The following is a 26,264-nucleotide window of genomic DNA, read 5'->3' on the forward strand; positions in this document are numbered from 1 at the left end:
TCTCAACTTTTACTAACAAAAAAAAGTAAGATTTCAAAACCTGAAACCGTATAAAATAATTTCTCCCGGCGGATATTTCTTGCAGTGTGCAGAGCCGGAATTTCACCAAACTTTTCAGACTTCAGTATTGACCGCTCCCCTCTCACTATTACACCTTTGACTGTGTAGGGTCATAACTTGTAAACGTTTCTAACCGGTGGGGTGTGTTCCGTTTTTATTCTGATATGGTAATTGATTGCTTCCGGGGACAAATGCGCTGCTGCTGCTGCTGCCTCTGATCTCACTCTGAGGAGCCGCTGGCGTCAATGTTGCGCTGCAGGGCTGCAGAAAAAAAACCCCACTTCTGACAAGTGTGTTAATGCAGCAGTGAGTCCTCACAGGTTGTTTTATTCATATGTTTGACAAAGGGAGATTGAGATGTGACTTATTCAGTGAAGGTTTTTTGATACGTTTCTTTGCTGTATTATCATCCTTAGTTTAAGATGGTTCTTGATTTTAAAAACATCTTAAAACTGGTGAATACATATATTGCTTTTTCACCTGTCACTCATTTTGGTCACTTTTTTAGATTGTCTGTATCTCTCTATGTGGGCGATTTGCAGTGCATGCTGATGATGATGTTGAATAGAGCTGAGTATTTTGTTTTTGTTTGTTTGTTTAACATTAAAATGCTTCCTGGCGTGAGCTTGTGGTTAAAAGTTGTGCCTTGTGGCGCTGGGATGCGTAATTGCGCATTCTGGTGAGCTGGTGGCACCTGATGCTGTTGGCTGTGTTGGAGGTTTGGGAGCACCTGCCTCTCCTCTCGTTTACACACATTTGATTCTGTCTAACTTCATTGAATTCTGTGAAGTGTTTCAGTTTTATCAGAAACAGTGGAGCTCTTAGTTGTGATTACTTCCAGTCTTTTTCCATCTCAGTCCACTATGTATTAAAGTAGAAATATGATCATTTGAAGCAGAAATATGATCATTTAAAGCCAATAGCCAAATAGATTTCTAGACGTTTTGCTGCCTTCATTCAAATCAAAGAATCGCTGGATTATTAGTTTAATCCACTTTGTTGTGTAGAAATTCAGTTTTAAACAGAGAGAAACTGCAAATAATCTTTTCTTGTTCTGAATTCAAAGTTTGATTTATTTTCTTGATCGATGAGTCTCGACTCTTGTTGATATCAGTAGGCTGATCTCATTTCAACATACTGACACTTGCTTCTTTAAAATGATCTGCAACAGTTAAGAGCGCAGCAGAAATGTGTCGCTCCAGACGCAAAGTGTCTCTCTTCTCTTAAGTTTTGAGTCGCAGCCTCATGAAGAAGAATTCATTAAACTTCAGTCATGATGCCACTCAAGACACTGATGCGGGAGTCAGATCGACTGTTTAAGCTGCAGCGACACCCATTAAGGCGAGAGACTGATAAATGACCAAAGCAGTGGAAGCAGAAAGAGAGAGAGAGAGAACGACAGAGAGAGAGAGAGAGAGAGAGAGAGAGAGAGAGAGGTATAGAAGTCTGCCCGGTAACAATCGCACGAGCGCAGGGGAACTATTGGCTATGCGAATAGAGACACAGGGAGGAGGAAACAACTTAGACTGGAAAAAAAAACTTTAAAGAGACATTTCCCCCACTTTTCTCACAAGCATTGCTATATAGCCAACAAGCTTCGGATGGAAATTAACAGCTCTAAAGCTGTGAGGACTTTACAGTCCCCAGTCTTCCCCTGATGCACTGAAGTCTTGTTTTATTCAAAGCTCAGTCTTTGAAGTTGACTAAGAATAGGAGAGGGATTAGCATATTTACCCATGCAGATTCTCTTTGTGACTGTATGTGAAGCTAAATCATTTGGCAGCCATTTTTTAATTATCTGCTCATTGACTTACACTCTCAGCTCCGTTTCCACCTGCTTGTTTTTCCATGTAAATTATTACAGAAGTCTAATTAAAAAAGAGTGATTTATAGCAGGAATTGGTGAATTGGTTGATATTATTTGGGCTGAACAAAGACAAGGACTCATCTTTGTGTTATCTTTAAGAGAAGATTATGCAAAAAAAAAAAAATTCAACGCTTCTTCAAATTTCCTAGAAAGCTATCTCTTAAACCACAAGAAGATTGTGGCTGCAAAAAAAATAGTTCGTAAGACCGTGTGTGTGTGTGTGTGTGTGTGTGTGTGTGTGTGTGTATGTGTGTATGTGTGTATGTGTGTGTCTGTGTGTGTGTGTGTCTCTGTGTGTCTCTGTGTGTGTCTGTGTGCGCGCGCATATGCCTCTGTAAGTTAACATGCAGTGTTTATGGCCACATACGTACAGTCTCTAAATGCGTCATCCTCAGCCCGGAGGTTCACTGAGTCCATTTGAAAAAAACTGACAGACAAGTTGGTTTAAGCACAAATCAATACGAATTAGTCGCTTTCTTCAGTTTTGTCTTTCTCTCTAATCCAAATTAATATTCAAATTACTTTCACAAGGGGGCACTTGCTGCACTTTAGGAAGTAAAGTTGGGTTCTTGAAGTCTTTTGATGCTGTGTAATATGTGCATTTAGAATGCAACAATGAATAAGATAGATAGATTATGAGATATATATAAGATGGGTTATGTGACAATATCACTTAATCATCATCTTAAGGCAACAAAGCACCAACATAAAGAAAATACATCTCCAAAACATACAAGCATTTCTTTTCTGCCTGACAACCTGCTCTCCTTTAGCATTAATCACTCATATATTTTTGAAATATCCTTTAAATAATTGGTCTGTTTCGACTCAAATCACTCAGGAAATGTGTAAAAAAAAAAAAAAAAAACTCGACTTTAGATGGATCGATTCTGCACCTTTACCCATTGTTGTGAATCTACCTTTGGGAAAGTGTCAGCTGGTTAAATTTTAAAATGAAACAAGTTTGCAGAAAGTTGTCTTGCATGCCAGAATAGAAGAAAGAGGGACAGGAGTGCAGCATGTTGCGTCTGGTCTATACAGAGGTAGGCTAATGAAGTGAATTGCGTCAGTGTCGTATGCAGGGCAGGCTTGAAATGCGCCTGATCTGGCCAGGCGGATGAAAGTAGAGGCGCACTGTGGGGAGAGAGGAAAAAGTTCTCAACAAGGAGAGGCAGGACTACTCTTACGGAGCCCCTGCAGTCTCACTTTTTATGCCTCTAATAGACTTTCCCTGCCATCCTTTTGCATTTTTGCTCTGCAACACTGCTTTTACGGTTTCGAGAGAGAAATCCTACTTTTTTTACTTAAGTGAAAGCACCAGCACCATGGAGCTGCTCTGCCTCGAAATGGACACCATCATACGAGCTCGTCCCGATCCGAACCTCCTGTGCGATGACAGAGTCCTGCAGAGCTTGTTGACTATAGAGGAGAGATTTCTACCCCAATATTCCTATTTCAAAGGCGTCCAGAAAGATATTCAACCGTTTATGAGGAGGATGGTCGCTACTTGGATGTTGGAGGTATATCGAAACACCGAGTGCTGACAAGTCTTATTATTTCCGTGCTCGACTTTAAAGCCTCCTGATTTGTTTCATTGCTGCTTTACTGAGCTCTGTTTGCAATTTACGGACTGTAGATCAGACTCACAGCTCTCATTTCCGACTGCTTATCCCTCATATTAACCAAATGTGTCGATTTCTGTCATTTCTTACCATTTTTAAAGTCCGGTCATGAAGACTGCGTTTACGAAACTGCGAGCTTTGATATCTGTGACACCGGAGAATTTCTTTCCTATGCCTCACATGGTGCCTGTACAAAGCTGCCTGTTGATTCTTTAATGTTATTATTTTAGATAGCCTGAATATTTCCATGCACACGTATGCACTCCCCAATGCAATGCTGCTGTGCGCTGTTCTATCGCCATGTTGGTTTTTACAGGAGCGCTTGTGCTTTAAAGAGGACTTTACAGTGTCATAAACGCAATAACAGCGGTTAAACCCCATCGGCATTGACAGAGGAGGCTCTTGTGTGTCCGTGTAATATAGAAATGATGACAAAAAGCGTTGCAAATACTTGAGGTATCTATTTTAAATGTCGGAAGGGGCGAGGGCCTTATCTGTCCTTTTAGTCTTCCCCCCGTCGCAATGCCTCACTCTGGAATTATGTTCGATTTTCGTCACTTTGTCAAATATTTCTGATCAACATCCACATGTAAACAAACCTGAGGCTTTCAGCTTTATTTTCATGTAAATATTGTCAGGCTCACACCCACCGGAGATTTTTAATTAATTTTTGAAATAAACATATCGGGTCGGCGGTGACGCACTCCATACCAACCTCTTGCTACTTGGCTTTTATTTTGACATTTTATTCATATTTATCGTGCATGGATTTGGATCCGAATTGTCGGGTATGATGTGGAAGGCCCCCCCGAACATTATGATGCGAAAAAAAACGGTCTAGATAATTTATTTGTATTTTTAATTATTTTATGAAAATATGACGAATGAAAAAAAGTGTGTTTCCGTGTGCAGCGCTGTCGGGGTGTTTTTTGGCTCGGCTGATTGTGACTTGAATTCATTTCTTAGTCAATGAACTGCAGGAATGTGACTCTATTGACAGTTTGTGTCTGAGACTTATTTCATTCTTTGTAAAATAATCTATTTCGAATTAATTTATGATGTCGCAACCGATTAGGGCTGGGCGCAAATTCTTGGCCTGGCCCCAACTATGTGTGTCACTGAATTTATATGTGCTCTTTATGTCATTAGACTTTTGTTTCGTTATCTCATAAAAGTTTTATATACATTTCAAGTGCTGGAATATAAGCCAGGTCACTGCAGGGTGGGTTACTGATTCCAAACGCTGAACATTGCTGCATTGTCTGCTGTCTCTTTATTCAGGTTTGTGAGGAGCAGAAGTGCGAGGAAGAAGTTTTTCCCTTGGCCATGAACTACTTAGACAGATTTTTAGCCGTGGTACCCACCAAAAAGTGTAACCTGCAGCTGCTGGGAGCAGTCTGCATGTTTCTTGCATCCAAACTGAAAGAGACTCGTCCATTAACTGCAGAGAAGCTTTGCATCTACACAGATAACTCCATCAGACCACAAGAGCTGCTGGTAAGCAACATTTGGTTCAACACATTTTGCAAAATTCACAGTGATACCTCTGAGGATTCATGCTGTCATCACCAGCTGGTTGAAGACAAACATGGTTTCATGACACACATTTGCCATTTTTTTTTTCTACATCATGTTTACTTTTAGAAACTAGGTTTTTATTGCAGTTGTTTAAAAACATGTTCATTTTAGCCATTCAACTCAAAACATCCCATACTAAACACCAGAGCTGTTCTCATTTCACTGAATCTGTTGTCCAGTCTCCACTGTGGACTGTGCCGTCATCAAAGGTCCATGAAAAGCAAAAGCTCCACAGTGAATTGTTCCACAAGGGCTCACTTTACTGTACAAGACCCTCTGGGCTTTACAGTATTTATTCATCCAGTCTGTGTAATGGTCTCCATCGCCATCTAGTGGCAGATATTTGCACAGAGCAACGAGGTCAGCTTGAACTCCAGCCAAAGTTCTGACTCTGTTCCTGTCAGCTAGAGAGGGAGAGACACAGAGAAATTCAAGTTTGCCTTTTACAGTTCAGCTTTCATCCAAAAATAACCATGGATGCACACATATCTGATATTATGTCATGCTGCACTAGTTCCAATTCTCACATTTTTCAATGCACAAATGTAGCTCACAGTACAAATGTTACATCTGTATATACATGTATATGAAGCTGATGATGCAGGGTGGATTCTGTATCTTTTAGAGCAACAAAAATGTCAGTCCTCTGTGTCCTATTTATTTGATAAGGCCACTTTGGCCTGATAACACCAGCTGCTTTCACCAGCGCAAACCAATTAATTAACTCAGTTTCACATCAGATAAGTATTTCCCCACTGCTCTGTGGTGCTACATAAACATTCCTTAGTAAACAACAGCCAATCCCACCCATGTTGTGAAAGAGGCCACATATTATGATTCAGACGTGGCTGATGTTTGTAGGCCTGCCTCGCTGCCTGACTGGCGGCTCTACCCGCTGGGTGATTGCTGCAGTTTATTCAGGTTCCTGACGAGCTGCTGTTGGTTTTGTTGGCTTCTGATAATTTTCTGGAATGTATTTCTGCTTGAGAATGTTGTGTCAGATTTAATTTCCCCTCTCTCTCCAGCGAAGGTTTCAATGGTCAGCGTGTTATGGTTGTAGGTTTGACAAGTAAACAGAATGTGCATTAAAAAAGAAAAAGTGCGGCACTGTCAGTCTGAGGTGGAGTCATGTAAAAGAGTTTGAAGCCTGGTGCTGCACTTAGCCAGAAAACATGAGTGCGTCCTACCTTTATGTTCTGTTTGAAGACAAAGCCCTCAGTACTTGAACTGGTTTGCTGAGGCCTCTTCTCAGTGTTTCTGTATAAGGCGGTATTTTGGCTGACATGCAGATACAGGAAACAGAGATCAGCTGCTCAGGGCATGTGATCGTTTTTTTGTCCTCATCTTTGGTAACAATTTCTTGTAAAGAGAACCGCACTGTTACAAAGAAGGTGTGACCAGAGGAAGGCAGTAGCAGAAGGAAGTGGGTGCCTGCCTGCCACTATGTTAGCATAGAGCCTGTGTTGCAAGGTTTGTCACAGCCCTTGCTGCAGGCTCGGATCTTTGCTCGCTGGCACTGATGGAAAAGGCTTTTGAGAGCAGGAGGCAGCCATGTTGCATAAGAGCAGCCACAATCAACAAACCACCGCTGGGCATTATGATTTGCATATGATCAAATAATTGAATCTATGAGATACTGGTTATATCGTTTCAAACAATGTTGTTAGCTTAGAGGAAGATGTCTTTCACCTTCAATTCAAAAGGGCTTTTATTTTCATATTTACTCTCATGTCAGTAATTGTGGGAATAAAGTACAAAATGCTTGTTTAAAAAGCCTTTTCCTCCCTTGCATCCACGTCCCTGACATCAAGGAGATCAGAAAGCATTCAAGGCTGAAAAAGGTCACTTTGATTAGAAAATTGCAGGCTGGTAGCAGGGTCAGTGGCAGCCATGTTGAATTGTCTCATGACTGAGTCCATGTGGTCTCTCGCTCTCTCTGAAGGGGAAAATGAAGAGCATCCATAGTCCTAGTCACAAGGCTACAGTCCGGAACCAAACCACGAAATTTTTTCCCAAATTAGTCACCAACTCTTCCGTTAATCACCTCCTCTAGGAAGTGAAAGTAACAATACACTCTAAGAGAAGAGAACACCACACCTAGTGATCCACCCACATTACACAGACACTCATCTAGGCTTGCGTGTGTCATCACATTTTCCCAAGACATCCACGTTAAAATGATTTGTGAAGATGAGAGCAGTTCATTCTGGCAAATCTGATATTACAGAGTAATGTGTGATTTAAAGCTTTTCACCTCAAATGAGTGTGTTTCCTCTGAGCCACAAATATGCTGTACATGATTTAAAAGTCTCTACCTATATTTGACACTTGACACTTGTTTATGCGAAGCGTAATTTAGGCTTAGAGGCTGAACTTATTTTTAAGTAGCAAAGGGCATTAACAGAATTGGCAGCAATAAAGAAAATAATCACATTTTGGACACACAGTGAAGGCTTTTTATAGTTTAAATGAAAGATAGATCGAGATAAGGGATGAAATACTGTTTAACTTTGTAAGATAGCACAGAGTTATTGCTGATCCTGTTCAACAGGACCAGCCTTCCTATCCATTTTCACTATATACACACACACACACACACACACACACACACACACACACACACACACACACACACACACACACACACATACACACACACACATACACACACACACACAGTAGAACCTCTGGTGGGCCTCTTTAGGAAAGTCCCCAGATGCCAGACAGACAGACGGGGTGGGAGACAGTGTTGTGAGGTCACCTGGGTTGGTGGCGCTGCTGGTGTTTCTCTGTCCCAGGCTCGGCCAAGCAGAGACTAATGTAATAACAATAATGCTTAACCTCCACACACTCGCCACTGTACGGGGCCAGGGGCCCACAGCGTCACATTCACACACTTTAGGCTGCAGTGTAACTGGCTGAACTACTGCAGCAAAGCAGCAGTGTTGTAGCTGAGTGTAAACTGTAAACGTAGATACGTGGTTGTACTTTGTGTCGCTGAAAAACACACCCTCAGTCTTTCTCATTTTCGGTCATCTCTCTCTACTCTCTTCTCCCTCTCTCTCTCTCTCTCTCTCTCTCTCTCTAGGAATGGGAACTGGTGGTGTTGGGGAAGTTGAAGTGGAACTTGGCAGCAGTGACGCCGAACGACTTCATTGAGCACATTGTGAGGAGGCTGCCGCTGCCCGAGGATAAGCTGGCACTTATACGCAAACATGTCCAGACCTTTATCGCCCTCTGTGCCACAGGTAGGACACAATAGGAGCTGATGTCGGACACATTTAAAGTGCTGTATTATCAACAGTTGTTTGTCCTAATGAATTGTGATGTTTAATTGGAAAAACGAATCCAAAGGATGAGCGCACAGAGCACAACGTCATGTTGATATCATATCTCTTTCTTCTTTTTTTTCTTATTGGTGTTGCAAGTGACACTGATCATGGATAAGCTGCCAAGTCAAACCAAGCGATAATGGCTTGCATCAACATACTTTCTCATGTTGCAAAATATCTTTATCTGCACATTCTTCTTTCAGAACTGTATCAAAGCTCTCGCTCAATAACATGCGGCAACAACTCTGTGCAGAGGTGTTCTGAGGACCAGTCACGGCCCACAGTAACTCATGGGAGATGCATTACATCCGATGGGAAAATATTCTGCCTAAGAAAAGCATGTGTCACGGAAGACATTTCAGGGATAGACTGTTAGGTCTGATGTCCATCATCTGTCTTCTCCCGGCTGGTATGTGGCCGTGTTTTAGAGGCGTATCAGTGGCTTCCAGAGCATCCAGTAACACTTCAAAGCAGATTTTGCCTGGTTGAGGGGCATTCCCATGTCGCACAGGGTCGAGAAGAGGAATGGACAGGGGTGGAGGCAGGGAGGCCATTGTCTTTCTGCTCTTGAGGTGAATTGTTCCCTCAAGATCAAACATCCAGCGAGTTGTGGGAGGGACAGGGAGCCCATAACATGATCTGAAGAGACGGCTAGGTCGAGGCAGAGGAGATGCAGGAGAGAGCAGGGGAGTCAGTGAAAATCCAGAGGAGTGTATTGTTTTTGCACTGCCAATTCTAAGGCATGTCATGTTTTTATATCTGCCCCCCCTCCCCCAAAATTCTCACGCCACCCCGCCCTACAGCTGGAGGACATGATAGCTTTCCCATGTTGAGATTCTCTATGGGGATAGGGCAGGTTTCTCCAGTTTGCATCACCTTCGACACCTCGTTCAGAGCTGCATACAAGTCACAGAGGTTGAAAGGAAACTAGCACCTCAACCAGCCTTTAACACCCTTGAGTCTTAACATTAATGAGGAAAATTACTCACTTCACCTACACTTAGGTTATTTGGCTATCCTTCTGTCTCACTTTGTGAGTCACCCCCGTCACCGTCACCAGCAGCAGCAGCTTCCTTTTCTGCAGGTCTCAAACAGAAATGCTAACAGCAACCCCTCATGGGAAACAGCTCCTTGTGCTTACATCATTCGGAGGAGTGTGTGTATAGTTAGATGAACAGATATGAAGGAGGTGAGAGGTATTTACAACATAAAGTGATTGAATCCCCTGCACTGATTGTGCAATCGATATGATAGAGCGAGGAAAGTTTGCAACAAAAGTTCATGTTTGCAGAATATTGAAGAAATTCCTCTTTTCTCTTTTTCTTTGTCTCATTTTTCTTCAATCTCTCTTACTATCTCTTGCTCTCTTCCTCTCCCTGTCTCACCCTGCATCGCTCACCCCTCATTGTGTGCCAGCGGATTAATGTGTGGAATGACAGCGTGTCAGTGATCGGATCTATTCCCAAAGCAACATTGTGAAAGACTCAGCCTGCACTTTGTCCTTAATTGCTTCAATGAGGCAGTGGAAATAAATTTACGAGCCTCCTGGAGTCGTCCTCCTGACATTGTGTTTTAGAAGAGAGACTTTCTGGAGATAGCTCTGGATTAGCAACAGGCCATTTATCTGTGTATGCTCTCCTCAGTCTTGTATCCAGGCAAACAGAGAGTAAGGGCAGGACAGAGAAAGAGAGAGCGTGAGTGAGTCAACAATTTGGTGCATCTGAAGATCTCTGGGAATTCGAAACCTCATTTGTGGAACGTTCCCAGCCGTAAATCTTTGGGTTATCTGGTGAGAATCCTCCTTGAGACATCCTCTGAGCGAAGCTGAGAAGGTAAAGACACAGCAGAAGGAGGAGATCTCTCAGGAGGATTTACATTTGCAAGACAGTTGACAACGGGTCACCTGTGGCCTTCCTATTTCATACAGTCCATTCAAGCCAGCAGCCACCACTCCTCCCACCACTGCTGCCCCTATACTGAAAAAGAAAACATGCATAAGACCGTGGCTCTCTGTTTTCAAGGGAACAAGAGAGAGAAGAGGAGAAGTGGAGAATAAGGCCTCTCATTCCTAATGGCTCCTCTCTTTTGATGAAACAGTTCCGTTCGAGCCACTCGGTGGGATTTTGTCAGGTGGCGCAGGCTGGCTCTGTATTAATTAATAACATTGGCTGGTCCATTCACGGCTATGCAAATGGCTCAGGGGCTCAGCTAGAGGCTGAGAGAAAGGAGACAAAAGGCTTGGCCCTTACATTTCATATGCAGAGCCATGCGAGGGTCAGCGCTGCGGGGCCACTTGATAGGAAACACCAGCGCTTCCCTCAGGCAGGCCGCCGGATAATAGCCCAGAAACAAGCTCATTAAGGGAGATTATGAACCTCCATTCCTACACACAGACACCAAGCACTCCGAGCTTCCTCTTCTATTATTATTCAATTGAGGTAAAGTGGGAGAATGGACGGGGTGCATGGGGCAGACAGATGCACCCCAACCTGTCTGCTGCGGTTATTGAGCTCCGTCTTCTCGCCATATTGCCAGGGATTATGGTCTATTTTTTTAAACCAACTCCAATAGCCCTCTCTGTAATGGTATGCATGGAATGGTGACAATAGTCATAGAAGTTGATCAAAAGAAAATTCTGGATCAGGGCCAACAGTGCTGTCTAAGAGAGAGTCAATTGTCCAGGAAGACACAATGACGATTTTTGTACAAGTTGGGATGTAAATAACAAGTGATTTAAGGAACCGAGTGTTTGTTCTTTTATCTGTGAACAGTATTTGATTCAGTTTTTCTGGTATGTGGAAGTGTCTTCGGATTGTGTGAAGTTAGTTTCTCTGAGACAAACTAATGATTCACTAGGTAACAAACCTGAGAGGAGTCGAGCTTTGCTGCATGGCTTCACTCTCTTGTATACTTGTAACAGATTTTCCATGGAACAGGCTATTTGTTCTTTTTGTGCAGCATAGCCGAGCTTTACTACTTTACTACTGTGTGTATAAACCCTGCACTTCTAAACTTTCACATAGTTGTGTCTGGATTCAGTATTTCACTGTTCAGCTTGTCATACAGCTTCTAACCCCAAAGAAAGTTGGATCGCATGCTTTTATTTCAAAATAATGAAGAAATGCACAGTAGAACTATCCAAAGCTGACACTGATAAATTTAGATTTTGTCTCTATCCCACACAGCTTTCCAAGTTGTGTTCCACAAATTCAGGAGGCAAACGTGCCCATTTCTATGCAGCAGTGACCACTCACATATTCTGAAATGACTCATAAGTCCTCTTTCGTTTTGGCTGTTAAGTCTCACTGGTCCAGAGGCAGGAATGCTCCTTGTAGCTTCCTCTCCAAGTGGCTGCTGCACGGAGAATCCCCTCCAGGCTCAGCTCGGCATTCTAGAGATGAATGATTCATCTCAGATGTGGTCAATGAAAAGGTCTTTACTGGTGTTTGTTTACATAAAACCCCCTTCATGTTTGATGAGTCAGAACCTCAACAAATTAGCCACTTCGTCCAACAAATTATCATCCCTCCACGCGCTCCACTGATGTGAGGAATCACGTCCGGTCTGGCTGCACCGTCAACAGATGAAGCAGCAAGAAGCTTCCTGACAGTATGCTCCCAAAAATGTGACACACAGAGTGAATCATCGAGTGGCATGTCCTGAGTTCTCCCCCCTTTTCACCTCGCTGGTGTAATCAGCACCACACTATAAATACTGTGGCCAGCTGAGTCACACCAGAAACACAAAGAGAGAGGTTTTTCTTTGGATGCTGCAGTTATCCCACCAAAAAGGCCTAGAAATCAAAACCTTTTTAAACTTAATTGTTTTCCTTGGAGGTCACGTTAACCACAAAGACCAATATTTGTTATTTGAAGTAAATGTCAGCAAAGTGTCTCTCAGTCTTATTCCTTCTCTATGGACACAACTTTTTTTTCTAGTGAGTGGCTTTTAATTACTTCTGCTGAGCTGCTAATCGTCCGAATCATCCACAAAGAGAGACGGACAGAAAGAGAAGGGGGAGTTTTTGAATTTTGAAACAAGGTACAGATACAGTTACCGGTTTGTGCTCTTCCATTGTGAAGAAAAGTGAACTCTCCTGCATCCCTCCCTTGACCTAATCCAAATCTGTATGCTCCTCATCACTGACGTTACCAGCGCCTCAAGGCTGCAGCTGTGACAGTGGAGATGATGGTGCAAGACCGAGGAGAGTTGTCACAGGATGCTACAATTAAGGAGGAATGCTGTCTTCTGGTAAATGAGTTGAAATCACAGTTTGAGCAGGGTGAATGACTCAGACTCTCCCAAGTTTTGTTTTGTGTTTGTCTCCAGAGTGACAGTCTGGAACAAGGACTAATGGAATATGACAGATAGCAGTATCAAGTTATTGTTTCTTAATCAGTGATTTCTCCCCTTGTTGCATGTGGAGGAACTCCTCACAGCCCGGTCTGGAAGTTGTTGTTGTTTGTGCGTCTCAAGGAGCTACACTAGGTGGACCGTCTGAGCAGCTCGCCACAAGCTTGTTTTGACTACCAGGCTGTGTTGCATTAATGGTGAAACATACTGTCATGCCAATCCCAAAATGATGTTTGTTTTTGGCCTTAAGCAGTCAACAGGCCCTAGGTCCTCGTAATGCTGCTCCCTTAATAAACAAGGTCAATAAGAGCTGCATGTATAGAATACAAGACCCTGATTTATAGCTCTGGAAAGAGAGGAGCGGGTGAAAAGGAGAGCTTTTTTTCTTCTTCTTTTGGCTGTTTTTCAACTTTCCAACTTTAATTAATTTACAAGTTTAATGTGCATACTGTGCATTGCAGCCACCCAGGAGGAGTGGGCCATGTAGGGCAGCAGACTGTGTGACCAGAGGCCTGAGGATTGAAGTTTCAGGGGGTAGGAACACGGAGGAATGGAGACGAAGGGGCACAGGGAGGAGAAAGGGCCATTGAAGGGGGTGAGAGGCGTGCAGGCCAGGCCAGCCAGCCGCTGCTCACAGGGAGCTTTCCATCGCAGGCGTCCCCACTCAGCTACATACACTGTTTATCCTCAACATGAATATCAATGAGGGCCTCCTAAAATACAGCCATTCTTCCCCCCACATGCAGCAGCCACCAGGCCGGAGTGTCAGCCCGCATCGGCTGCACGCGCGCGTCCTTGTTCTGCTACAGACCTGTCTTGTCTTGAGTGCGAAAAATCAGCTTGCTGCCCACTGCCCGCCACTCAGCTCACCCACAAACCTACATCTGTGCTGTGTGTGTGTGTGTGTGTGTGTGTGTGTGTGTGTGTGTGTGTGTGTGTGTGTGTGTGTGCGTGTGTTTCTGCATCCTAAAGCATGCAGGAATTGGTGCATTGTCTCTTGCCTGTGTCTCTGAGGTGTCTGTCTCCTTGCCTGTCAGTCTGCACTCACTGCACACGTACAGTAAATCCGCGTATGCTTTTGTCCTTTTACCCCTCTATAGAAAGTTGTGCTCTTACAGCAGTGATGTAATGCTGAGGGGCTTTGTGTGCTCTTTCCTCTTGGCTCGAGGTAGCCTTTAATAAATCGCCCCTTGGCAGAGGCCCAGCAGCTAACACAGGGGTGTATAATAAGTTCATTTATTTGTCAACACTGAGCCCACAAGATGAGAAAGCGCCTGGCTGTGCATGTTAAAAAGGCAGTGAGGGGCTGCCTTTACAGCTATCAAAGGGCCTACCTCTTTGATTCCAGATAAAAAAAAAAAAAAAAAAAAAAAAGAAGGAAGAAAAATCTCCTTCAGAGCCATCGCACGCAGTTTGCTTTGCAATTGAATATGGCAATATGTTAATGTGCAGGCTGTTTCTATGCCCCCACTGCCCACTCCTCTAGCCCATAGGTGGCCCAGGAACAGAGGCATATTTGTGGGGGCGGGGGCTAGGGGGGGCAGGAGGTGAGGGTCACTGGAGGGCGACTCTTTTCTTCTTCCAAAACCTCACAAGAGTCTGGACACAGACTTGAGAGTGATGTGCAGCAGAGTTGTCTACACCCTCTCCTCTCCCACCACGCCCACCACCTTCCCCTCTTTTCTCCTTGTTGCCTTGTCGCCATTCTGTCCATCCCTCCTTCTTCATCTTCCTTCCCCCCATTGACCCCCTTGCCCCCACCTCCCCATCCAGCCACAGTCTTTGTCCAGCCTGTCTCGCTGAATTGGTATCAGCAGAGAGGGGATGGATGCTGTGTCTCTCAATTGGGTGAAATGAGGTGATGACTCTGGACAATGGAGTCACACTCTTCTGCCTTCCCTCTTGCAGGTCTGCCACTCTATTAATATGCTAAAAGATAGGAGGGCCGCCAATGCAAACCACTGCCTGTTGTAGCAACAAAGACTGGGGCATGTGTGCCATTCACTGCCCCCATCTAAGCAGGCCATGTGTTGTCCAAAAAGAAAGGTAGAAGTTGAGCAAGATATAAAGAGAGAATAGAAAAAAGAGAGAGAGTGTGTGTGTGTGTGTGTGTGTGTGTGTGTGTGTGTGTGTGTGTGTATGCGCGTGTTTGAGAAAAACTCTCTCTCTCCCTGTCTGTCTGTCTCTTGCTCTCACTCTCCCCCTGTATGCCAGTTGCCTTGCCTTTTCGGGCTTCTGGCCCGTTCACAAGCTGTCTCATTTGCATTATGAATGACAGTGAGGGGAGCTAACAAGGTTATTGGTCTTTGAGACGCACGCCTGTGACCACACGTGGAAAAAGGACCTACAGCAGTGAGCATTGGCAGAGGCACTGAGCCTCTTTATTCCTCCCTTTCCAAGCGCTATGGGGCTTTTTTCAGCGAGCACACGATTTACTCAGGAGATGGAAGAAAAGGGGCCGGGCTGGGGAAAGGGGGACTGGGGTGGGGAGCTGGTGAGGGTGGTTGCTTTTCAGCTCCTTTACAAGCCAAGTGAACCCTCATTATCCAGGCCCCTGGTCATTAGTGAGCGCTGCGTTCAGACCTGGTACAATAGAAGGATTATTTATTAGCTGACTGCTAGATTACCAAATCATATTGTCTCTGGGGGGGGGTGTATCTGTACCCTTTTTGTGGAGTGTATGAATCGAAAGAGTAATTTAGAAACTGCACCAGGTGAATAACAACAATAAATACTTCTTTGTATCATTTGCAAACTAATATCACTGAAAACACATTTAACTCAACTGGGATTTCTTTCTCTGACAGATTTCAGATTCGCCATGTACCCTCCCTCCATGATCGCCACAGGAAGTGTGGGGGCAGCGATCTGCGGCCTACAGCTGGATTCAGCTGACCAGTCACAGTGGGGCGACAGTCTGACAGACCTGCTGGCCAAAATTACAAACACAGAAGTGGTGAGTTTTATTTTATACTCCTCAGTCACATCTAGAGCACTCATTGCAGCTTGGTGGGGTTAGATATATATTGAAACTCAGTATCCCAGTGTGGTCTTGTTAGTCAGGGTTTAGCTAAGAGCTTGATACGTCTGTCTGGAAAGTCTGAGGGGATGTTTCTGAGTAATATTTGAACGTGGAGGAGTAAATGTTTAGATCACTGCAGGAATCATTTAAGTGTTCATTGGTATTTATCTACATTCAATTATTACAGTAACTTTGTGGTTCAACGCTGAATAAGCTGCTCCCTCTCTTCCATTAGTTTAAATCTGCAGTGAAATGCAGCAAGGAACTCATCTAATTACCACACACACTGTTTCGCAATCTATTACTGTTAACAAGCAAATTCTGTTTTTTGCTACTTCTCCCAGAAAAAATATCCCTCTTATTTATGTCAAAGGTTAAGAAACTCCTCATGTTTGTTGAGGTTGTGTGTTTGCAACAGACAGTAGCTTAGATGTTGAAATGTCACACACAGATTTAGCTTCTTCATTGGGATTCAGCTTCCCACAAACCCACTTCTCACGGGTTTTACCGCCAATATTTGTCAAGAGAAATAAAGATTAAAAGAAATCATCGACATGCTACAACTGCATATGTAGTCTCCACTTGTCCGTAGTCTGTTGTCTCCACTAGTCTACACTTGACAGGACTTTAAGGTAGCTTGTGGCAGGTTTCTTTTCTTCTCCATCAATCTTGTCGGGTTTCCCTCTCATATAAAGAATCCTCTAAATCGAGCCAGGTTGAGAGCATCTACAGTATGCTCTGTCACTGACAGGAATGCTGGCCAGGCCGTTGTGTGGCTGTCTGGGTACAGTGAATGTTGCGGTGCTGGGTGAGTTGAGTCCAAACACAGGCAGGGCCTCTACCGACTCTGAGATGCCTGGCTTTCATCACGCAGATGGGAGAGGGTTTAAGCTCGCTATAGTTCACTGGAAGGGTGAATAGGTGGCCAGAACCGCAAAGGGTAAAGAGAGTGGGACTGTGAGATGATAAGTGAAGTTATTAAGCTATTCTTTATTTGTCTCTGTGGGGAAATTAGTCTTCTGCATTTGACCCATCCTAACTGTTGAGACGCAGTGGGAAGCCACAGAGCAGTGCCCAGGGACCAGCTCCGGTTCTGAGGCCACTGCCTTGGCACGAGAACCCCTAATACCAAACATGATGAAAAAGGCTTTTGGTTAGTAATAGCAAACTTAATATAAACATGAACATTTGAGCTCTTGTGTGCACACTGCACAGGGAGCGGATCAAAGGCCGGGACACTGATCCCAAACCTCAGCCCTGGTATGTTAAATTCTGTCCCAAAAGGAGGTGGAAGAAAGTTGTTAAAGTGTGAAAAGGACACTGAGGGGGTGTCGTGCCTCCCTCGCAACAATCAGCCCTCTCTCATCTCCTCCTATGGTCCATAATGCATCACTGCTGGAAAGCATGGCTCCCTCTGGTGCGAGCTGTGTGAAGTCTCGCTCAGCAGCTGAGGAAAAACAAATAGCTGGCCTCAGCAGTACAGGGCCTCAGTGTGTTTAGGCTGCAAGGTCTTAGACTTGAGGGAATTAAGTCGCTCTGTGTCTCTATGATCAACTCCTCACATTCCTGGATTCAGACAAGCCATGGCTCGCAGTAAACACAGGAGGCACAGCAGAGGGCACCCTTCCTAATTCAACATATATGAAGGGCTTTTGTACCAACTGCTGAGAAGCCAGTTAAAACTAAACACATGAAGTATCCTTTGGTTCATAAAGTTACTCAAGAATTTTGATCAGACCTGTGCTCCACTAACGATATAACATAGTCTCATGACAAATCCTCAGAAGTAGTTGTCAGCATTAATAAGTGGCTTCAGTGCTATTTGCAGTTTGTCACATACAGTTTGAACATTTCGACTTTCACACACTAAGAAGAGGAAATGGTGATCATTGACCATGTCATTTTAACACTTGCCCTACCTTCCTTTCCCCAAAGCTGAACCGCTTTATACGTCAATTCAACATCCAAGGGCCACCTCAGCCTCATTTTTGGCGACAGTCATCCGGGTGGTGGTATGAACCTGAGTCTAAATGTGTACACATATTATACTGTGTTTGGCTTTGGCCAGCAGTGCAGAGGGTCGACAAGATGGTAGAGTAGCGTCTCGTAGTGAGCCGGCCAAAGAGCCAGGCAAAATATGAAGGCAAAGCAAGTTTCGCCAACCTCTGCAGCTGCTGCTGCCAAAAGCATCATGGCCAACGCCACCCCCCTGGCACCCTGCTGGCATCTGTGGTATCCAGAAGCTGTGGTTTTCCAGTGGAAATGTGATAGGGCCAAGTCACCATCTTGGGCTGCTGGAAGAATGTGACTAGCCTCACATACACCTGGTGTGGCCAAGAGGGGCTCCCTGTTGGGGACAGCAGAGGAGGCTGTGCGCCTGAGAACCGAGTCATCATGTAGAGAGAGAGAAGACGTGAAATTGAAGTTTAAAGTGGGAGACAGATCAGTTTTGATTCTCCTTCTCTGCATTCTCTTGTACAGGTCAACATTAGTGACAGTAAAAAGCTGGAATAGATGCTGCAACACAAAATTTAGACTAGTTAGCACATGAAGGCCAAGCGTTTAGAGCCGGCCTTTAATCTTGAATGATTAAAACAGGAAATAGAGGTTAGAGAAGTGCATGCGTTTAAGACCATCACTTCCTAGATTTTTTTTCGTTTTGACACTAATTTTCTCTCATTCATCTTTTTTTTCAGTCAGGGTCACTAAGACACCGGAAACACATTTTCCCGTTTCTCCCTTTCTTCCTGTTTTCATTCCTCTTTTTTAATCACTGGGGTTTCCACTTTGGCCAAACTATCAATGAGATGGTTTCATATAAGTTGCATGATGACTGGATGAGCTATATAAATGTCAATTTTTTTTGAGGGGGGTATTCAACAGTAATGGATTAGAGCCAAAATGCTTGCAGAAAAGATGCATTTATTATGAAAGATTATTTCTATGAACACAGCCTGTGGCATCACCACTTGTGGTGTTTCAGCACACAGGCTAAAGAAAGAGAAAGGTCACATTTTCTATTGTGACTTGTGGAAATTCAAGTCATGTGGTGACTCCTTATTTCCAGTGTCAGCCCCCAGATTTTTTGTTTTAAGATTCCCTGAAATCTGTAGTGTGTGTGTCGTCAGTGTGTGTCTGCCTCTGTGTTTGTTTCAGCTGTCTGACCACCAAGTCCTCCCAGAGTAGCTAACACTGTCTTGTGTGGTACAGTCAGCAGTTAAAACACATTCCATGGCTTCACACATTTCTTCCTTTTGGTTTTGTCTGTCTGCACGACTTCCCCCTATCACCAGTGTCACAAAAGCCGCCCAGGGATAATGTGCATGCCTTGATTTGTCAGAGGGACACATTGTTGCAGTGTGATGTATGTCTGAGATGGGATAGAAGGAGGACTGTAACTACGAGGGAGGATGTTTGGTGGTCATGCGTTTTCCGGGTAGTGGCAGCAAAATAAGATGCTTCAGTATAGCGTTACCTCCCATGGCCAACTTATTCAGTGCTGTTGGCCCCCTCAGTACGCAAGTACCTAGAGCTTCTCTGAAAACAGTATTGGTGTTTCCAGTAGTCACACATTGAAGTCATTAAAGTTTCTCGAATAAAGCCCATGGGGCTTGGCATGGGCTCCGAACTGCCGCTCTAAAGAGCAGCAGAGACGGGGGGAGAATATCTTTTAAGAAGTGAAGGCGTGCATTCTTGCGGTAAGACACAGGCAGTTCCTTTACATGTACTGCGCTTTGCTTAATTTTCTCACAGGAATTGAGATTTTATGACCAATGGGGCACATGTTAGTGGGAAGAGTTTGTGCGTGTGTGCGTGTGTGCGTGTGTGTGTGCGTGTGTGTGTGTGTGTGTGTGTGTGTAAAAGAGAGAGAGAGAGCGCGTGTGCACACACCCATGTTAGCGGCCAACCTCTGGCGGAGATTAAGGGACAGACGTTGGTCGGGTTTCCTCCACGTCAGACCCGTTGCTGGGGGAAACGTTGTCCCAGAGGCACCCAGCATAGATCATTCCAGCCTCCTCAACATCCTCAAATCAGTCTTCATGGATTGTGACCAAAGAAACTCTCTTGAGCTAATCATCAGTAGATGCCAGAGAACTCCAAATAAAATAGATGTCAAGGCAGAAATTAGTTCATGCAGACTTCAGGTAAAAGCAAAATCCCGTAGAGCTTGAGTCATTTTGTCAGTGGTCATGTAATATAAGAAAGTCCTCCATAACATTGTCCATATGTACAGCATTTTTAACAAGTTACCAGTTTAGAAGGTTGTGTTAGAAGTTTGCCTTTGACAACACAATGCATGTCTCACCCTGTAATGTGTCATGCTATTTGACCTTTGACACTGTGACCTTTCGTGAGTGAAGTCTCAGTTCTCATTTGACCGAGGCCCAGCGGCACCAGAGGCTATAACACAGACTCGAACTGTGGCCCATCAGGTCTAAATTAGCTGTGAATTTCTGAAGAATGTTTCCCCCGCTGCACAAATGGTACACTTTCACCCATCCCTCCGGCCATGGGGCGCCCTCAGTCATGTTATGCACGTGTGTAGCACTGAGGGCAAGCAGCTTGGCTTCAGTTGTGTTACAGTATTTCACCACCAGAGAGCAGTGTTAACTCTCCCTACAGACTGTCTGACAGGAACATTCATATTAGTCTGTAGTCAGTCAGTCACAGTCAACTCCATCTTTAATGACTGTCATTGCTGTTCCTCACCCTAGAACAGTCTGACCTTTCTCTTACGCTCTTGCAACAACCCATTCAGCACTCCCCTGAGCCCTCCACCCCTTCCCCACTTTCTCCCCCTCCCCAGTGAGTTGCTCTCTGTTCCTGCGCTGCCCTGTCCCCTCTGTCAACCCTCCATCAGGGAAGGATATGAGGGCTCAGCACTGTTGAGAGGCTCCTCTCCCAGGTGGATTCTCAGATTGCCGCCGCAGCCTTTGATGGTGAAAGGCGAGCTGGCCGGGTCTCAGATGGATCCCCTGCAGGCAGGCACACAGACTGGCTCTCGTTAAAAAAGCACCACCTTTGTGTTCCCACAGGAGGTGGATGTAATTAACATAGCTTTAGTACTACCTGTGTTTTCAGCCGCTGTTGTCAAGGCTACTTCTGTTTGGCTTTTGTGTGTGTTTGGGAATGGCAGAGTTGGTGGGATAGGTGGGCGGTGGGAGGCAGTGGTCTGCATGCATGGGTGTGTGTGTGTGCGCGCGCACATATACATATGTGTGTACATGCACATGAGCTCTATAGGGCTGGTGTTCGGTGCACAACCCTGGTGGACTGATGTAATGCTTGGGTCTGGTCCGTGTCTGTGCTCAGCCTTGGCAGAAGCTGGAGCTGCTAAAGAGTCTTTGGTCATTTAAAACCCCTGGCTGCCTAGGGGCCCCTCTGCTTCCACACCAGGGGCCCCTGTTTCTCAAGCATTGACTACAGTTTTCAGATTTCTCTTGTTAATCATGATGATAGTTGTAGAAGGCCATTTCCCCTCTGAGCAGCCTCGGTACTGTGTTTTTCAGTGCAGACTGAACCACTTGATGGAAGCCCAGCTGAACAAACTTAAAGCTTCATTAAATGCTGAGCAGATGAGTAACTGTTTTACTCACCTATGGGAAAAGTAGGTGAAAGTATTTGCTCAGGCTTCTATGCTAAAAGTCATATATTGCCAACTATCTCATGTGGATGTTTGCGCTCATGATCCATCATAAAGTCTTATCTTCTCTGAGTGATAAAAATGGATGATGTGATAACTGATGGTTTATCATGATAAATGATGGATTGTGAGGGTTCATTAATCCTCTGCTATGTCTAAAATGACACTTTGCTGTTACATAAAGTTTCACTGACTTGATTTGGAAAAAAAAATAGAATCTTCCTGCCTCCCTATTAGTAGATTAAAATGGATATACAGTATTGTTACAGCTTGTTCCTCCTCTCTTGTTGCATTGCAGGATGTCCTCAAAGAGTGTCAGGAGCAGATCGAGCGTGTGTTGGTGAGCAGCCTGCGCGAGGGGCGGCAGCAGCAACAGCAGCAGCAGCAGACACAGAGGGGCCCCAGCGGTAAAGGTCTGGACGAGCTGGATCAATCCTCCACCCCAACAGACGTCCGTGATGTCAACTTGTGAACCACCAGAGGGCATCATCGCACAGGATTTACAAAAAAAAGCATAATGAAAAAAACCTCAATTTTCTTAAAAGCAGAAAAAAAGAACAAAAGAACAAAAAATGTTAAAAACACAAGCCCTTTAAAAGAAAAAGAACAATGCTTGCTAGTTTTTTTGTAGATTTTCTGTTCTTCAAGTCAAAAACACCTGCCCACAAAATAGATTTCTATGATGTTCTAGTCTAAAAGCAACAAATTTGATTCAAGATGAAGCTCTGTGGTGCCTTGGATATACAGAAGGGAAGCCAATCATATTTGCATTCTGCCTTTGATTGTATAGTATGATCTTTAAGTTATATTTTAACCACAGCTTGATAATGAGGCTGTTATGGTAGAAGTTGTGGAAACCATTCAGAAATTGCATACATGGGATCACAGTGGGGCTTAAGTTTTTTTTCTCTGTTTTGTTTTATATGAGTATTATCACTATTACTACTATCACATTTGTGGCTAGTGTGAGAGAGGAAACGTGTTTGAGCTCCTCGACCAGCAGGTCCACATGTGTGTCAAGGATGAGGCAGACAGAGGAAGCCGTGAGAACATTATGCTCAAAGTTGATGGGTCCCAATTCCAGGGAAGAGACGAGATTGTAATAATTATTAGTAGTATTAGTAATTATTATTATTATTAATATTATTATTGGACATATTTTGGAACCGAGTCGTAGAAATCAATAAGCTCCTTTTTTCAGGCTGCTTGTGTGTGTCAGTTTGTAGGTGCAGTGTGCAAGCGTATGTGTTTGTACGTGAGTATGCCAGTTTGCATGCATGTGCCTGTGTGTGTGTGTGTGTGTGTGTGTGTGTGTGTGTGTGTGTGTCTACATGTTGGTGTGTGTGGTGTGAATGCTACATGTGATCCTGTATCTATATTAGCAGTGTGCAACCTACGGCGTGAGGCACTTAAGCAAAGTCAAGTCGTCGGCTTACAGTTCTATCTTAAAAGACTATGGAGCAAGCGGAGGCTACACGTACTTTGTCCATCAGTATAACAGGGCATCTATGCTATATCACTGCCTTCATGCATTAACAGTGTATCATGGTTCATTGTTGGCCAACAATAAACTCATGTGCATGGACTATAAGTGAGAGAGAAAAAGATTTAGTGAAGGAGGATATGGGCGAAGGGACTTTCACTTAGAGCCCCTTATCTTTCTAATTTTTCCTGAGGTGTCTCACCTCAGACTCAGAGGTCACACGAGGTGTTTGTTTATTACTGCCATTCTGTCAATGAATTATTACAGAGACTTCATTCTTTTCACTTTGTTACAATATGGTGTTTCCTTAGTTGTGAAAGGCTGCTTTGAGTCTTGAGTAATGACCTCTTTCATGTGCAGCATGTATGGCACATGTGAAAAAGGGGAGAGGACAATGTCTTGAAGAAAGTAATGCTTTTTAAAGTCTGGGGGACGTTAGACTCCTCCGTACTAATTAGCAGGGAGGAAACAGGGTGTGGCGTGGAAAGAATTAGAAGGACAGGGACAGTTTGCAACTAAGAAGTCACTGTGGAACTGTGGAGGGCACACGAGTGCACGGCACAGGATGGTAGAGCAGGGAGGATTTTAAAGGTGCAGGAGCATGCTGCTGTGTAGGAGATATGGATGATGTACAGCCAGTGGCTGGAAGATGATAATGAACAAAAGACACCCAAAGGCCTCACAATAAAACTTTGAAATCTGCATATTTGGGTGGAACAAACATTAATATCTCATATTTGATGTCAACAGTGACACAGCTATCTCAACAGATATGCTCTAGGTTTCCATTTACACAGAAATTAAATGAGGAACTAAGACTGTATGTGCTCATGTGAGGATGAACTTTCTGGGGGGGGGGGTAGAGGAGTACAGGATGATAATATACTGTCAATGCATCTAGAGTCCCACATAGGGTTGATTTCAATGGCAAAGCACTTTGAGAACATGCTCCCCAGGAGATACGTAAAATGAAATGTGTTGGGTGGTGATTGGAGGTGAATGGATGTTTTCTTTTTTTTTTTTTTCCTTGTTAGCCTTTTCTTTGGTTTACTTTGTAGGGCTGGTTTCCCAATCGTCAGACATACCCTTTGTCAAGCAAGAGTCAAATTAAAATGGCTTTCCACACGTTACGACGAGAGGACATTCCGATCAAAAAAAAAAAAAAAACATTCCTACCCAAGTCAAGTGAAAGTTGATGGGGAGTCTGACCATTGCAGAGAATTTGAACAAATACAAAATGCCAGCATGAATTGGAAAATGCCTTCACACAGAGTTCACTGATCCATGGGTTCTGTTTGATTTTCTTTTACTTTGTCAAGAAATGAAATATTTGTTTTTACTTGAATTTTTCTTTTTATTTATCTGCATCACAGCCACAGATAGTCACACAGGGCAGCGATGAGCTACAGGAAAGGGTGGTTGTAACATCCAATATTTGCACATGTTCTTCAGAGGGCAACAAGGTTTGCATTTTTAAGACAGAGCACAGCCTTTGCTCTAAACCACCTTAACTGATGTGTGTTGCAGTGGTTGGTCAGTTTTTTTTATGGTGCTGGCTTTTGTAGTTCAGGCTGATTGTCTGTTAGTGAACACATCAGTCCCCTTGTGAGCTTTGCTGCTTCAAATCATTGGCAAGGGGAAGTTCATCAGCCAGACAGACATCAGCACAAGACAAGAGACAGATTTTTTTTTTTCTTTTTTGTTTTGTTTTAATGGGACACATGGCTTTGCCACAGCAAGGTGTCTTTGACTTAATGCTTGAGTTTTTTTTTTTTTTTTCATGACAGTATGTGACTTTGCTGAGTGTATGTTTGTCAGACTGAAGAAAAATGTGGGGATCTAATGTTTTAGTGATGTTTTTCAGTAAAACTGGGCAATTGAATGATATATTTGCCAAAACATCCCTGTATGAATATTTGATATGACCCCTTCATTTTGCCTCTGTTTGCCTGATGTAAGCTCTCTCCCAAACTTAATGGTTGTGATTTTCTTTCCTGCAATTTATTATTGCATGTTATATATTGAGACCACCTTTACAATTTGTGTTTGATATATGTTATGGGGTGACCAGACCCACAAAAGGGGTTTTCTAAGATTTAGAGATACTGTATTCCAAAGTGAAGAGAGGACAGAGGAGGAGGTGTGAAGACATCAAGAAAAAAGTGTCAATATTTTTATTGAGTTATTGTTGTCTTTTTGCGCTGCTAAAAGCTATGAATTTGTTTCATTTATACAAAAAAATAACATTACCTAGTTGTGATGTGTCACTTGAGTGTGCTGCTATTTTATAAACATTTGTATTATAATATAATTATTTTACTGCTTAAGAGATACATTCAGAAAAACGAAGTAGATGGTGATAGAAGAACATGAAATGAGTACTCGACTGGAAATGTTCTTTGTACAGTTTGACAGTTTGCTTAGATAGCATGTGTCCTTTCCCCCTTTTTTTTATCTATTTTGCTCTCCTTCTTCAGTCACATTCTGCATCAGTGGTATTTCCTATACCTCAGGATTACTGGACAAAATAAATACACAAATCCATCACCTATACCTCTGCAGTTAGGGAGCCTGGAACGGCGGAGAAAGGATACAGTGGGGGTGGAAAAAAAGGCAACAACATTTTTGTGGATGAATCCCACTTGCTTTAGTGGGGAAGTAATTTGCTCAGTACAATGGGAAACAGGATATATGCAAGGCTTCCACTTGGACTTAACCTATATTGGAGGGGGGGCACGACAACACTGCAACATTTTCTTGGGGTTTTAATACCGTAGATAGTTCAAGCATGATTCATTTGTGTTCATGTTGGTGCTACATCTGATTTGTTGTGTGTGAGCGAGGGAAAAACAGTATTCCTATGATGGCCAAAGTACAGTTCTTGCTTTATACAACCACAATCACTCTGAATGTCAGTAAATATGGATTCCGTATGTGAGAAAGATATGTTTTGGTCTGAAATATTGTGTGTGCGCACCATTGTAACTGCCACAAAATAATGGGTTGAGCTACAGCTGTCAGGTCCAACCATAAATATTCTGATATCTGGAAGTTTCAATGGTGCAGATTTCCCTTTGAGTTGCCTCCCCTCCACTATAACTCATATCATGTACCTCAAATGTCTGTTGCACAACCTCTGTTCAATAAACTTCTGCTTTAAAGGGTGTGACACCACATCAGCTCACTATTTCCCACGCCTGTGTTCCTTTTCAGCTGTGTGCTTTCAATTGTTTTGTGATCAATAGATTAGTATGTATGTGTGTGAGAGTGAAACTGGAGAGCAGAGCTAAGTTCAGCCGTACT

At 43.6% G+C, this 26,264-nt stretch overlaps 1 protein-coding gene and 1 long non-coding RNA gene across 2 annotated transcripts; one reads left to right on the forward strand and one right to left on the reverse strand.

Annotated features, from left to right (window-relative positions):
- Positions 1-3,030: 3,030 nt before the first annotated feature.
- ccnd2a (cyclin D2, a) lies at positions 3,031-26,148 on the forward strand. The gene is made up of 5 exons (XM_023421280.2): positions 3,031-3,447; positions 4,831-5,046; positions 8,216-8,375; positions 15,620-15,768; positions 21,777-26,148. Exons 1-5 carry the CDS (start codon positions 3,139-3,141, stop codon positions 21,948-21,950), a joined length of 1,008 nt encoding a protein of 335 aa, XP_023277048.1. The 5' UTR covers positions 3,031-3,138; the 3' UTR covers positions 21,951-26,148.
- LOC147818254 (uncharacterized) lies at positions 5,163-6,543 on the reverse strand. The gene is made up of 2 exons (XR_015438151.1): positions 6,315-6,543; positions 5,163-5,531 (listed from the first exon to the last, which is right to left on the reverse strand). It is a non-coding gene; the product is annotated as an uncharacterized LOC147818254 (long non-coding RNA).
- Positions 26,149-26,264: the final 116 nt, after the last annotated feature.

This window comes from Seriola lalandi, unplaced genomic scaffold (assembly GCF_002814215.2).
Source record: "Seriola lalandi dorsalis isolate HSWRI2012SDOR001 ecotype SW California unplaced genomic scaffold, Sedor1 jcf7180002054671, whole genome shotgun sequence".
NCBI classification, from domain to species: Eukaryota; Metazoa; Chordata; class Actinopteri; order Carangiformes; family Carangidae; genus Seriola; species Seriola lalandi.

Coding starts and splice junctions, on each gene's coding strand:
- ccnd2a (XM_023421280.2), top strand. CDS start 3,139: ATGCCTCTAATAGACTTTCCCTGCCATCCTTTTGCATTTTTGCTCTGC. Junction 3,448..4,830: donor TCGCTACTTGGATGTTGGAG/GTATATCGAAAC, acceptor CTCTTTATTCAG/GTTTGTGAGGAGCAGAAGTG. Junction 8,376..15,619: donor TATCGCCCTCTGTGCCACAG/GTAGGACACAAT, acceptor TTTCTCTGACAG/ATTTCAGATTCGCCATGTAC.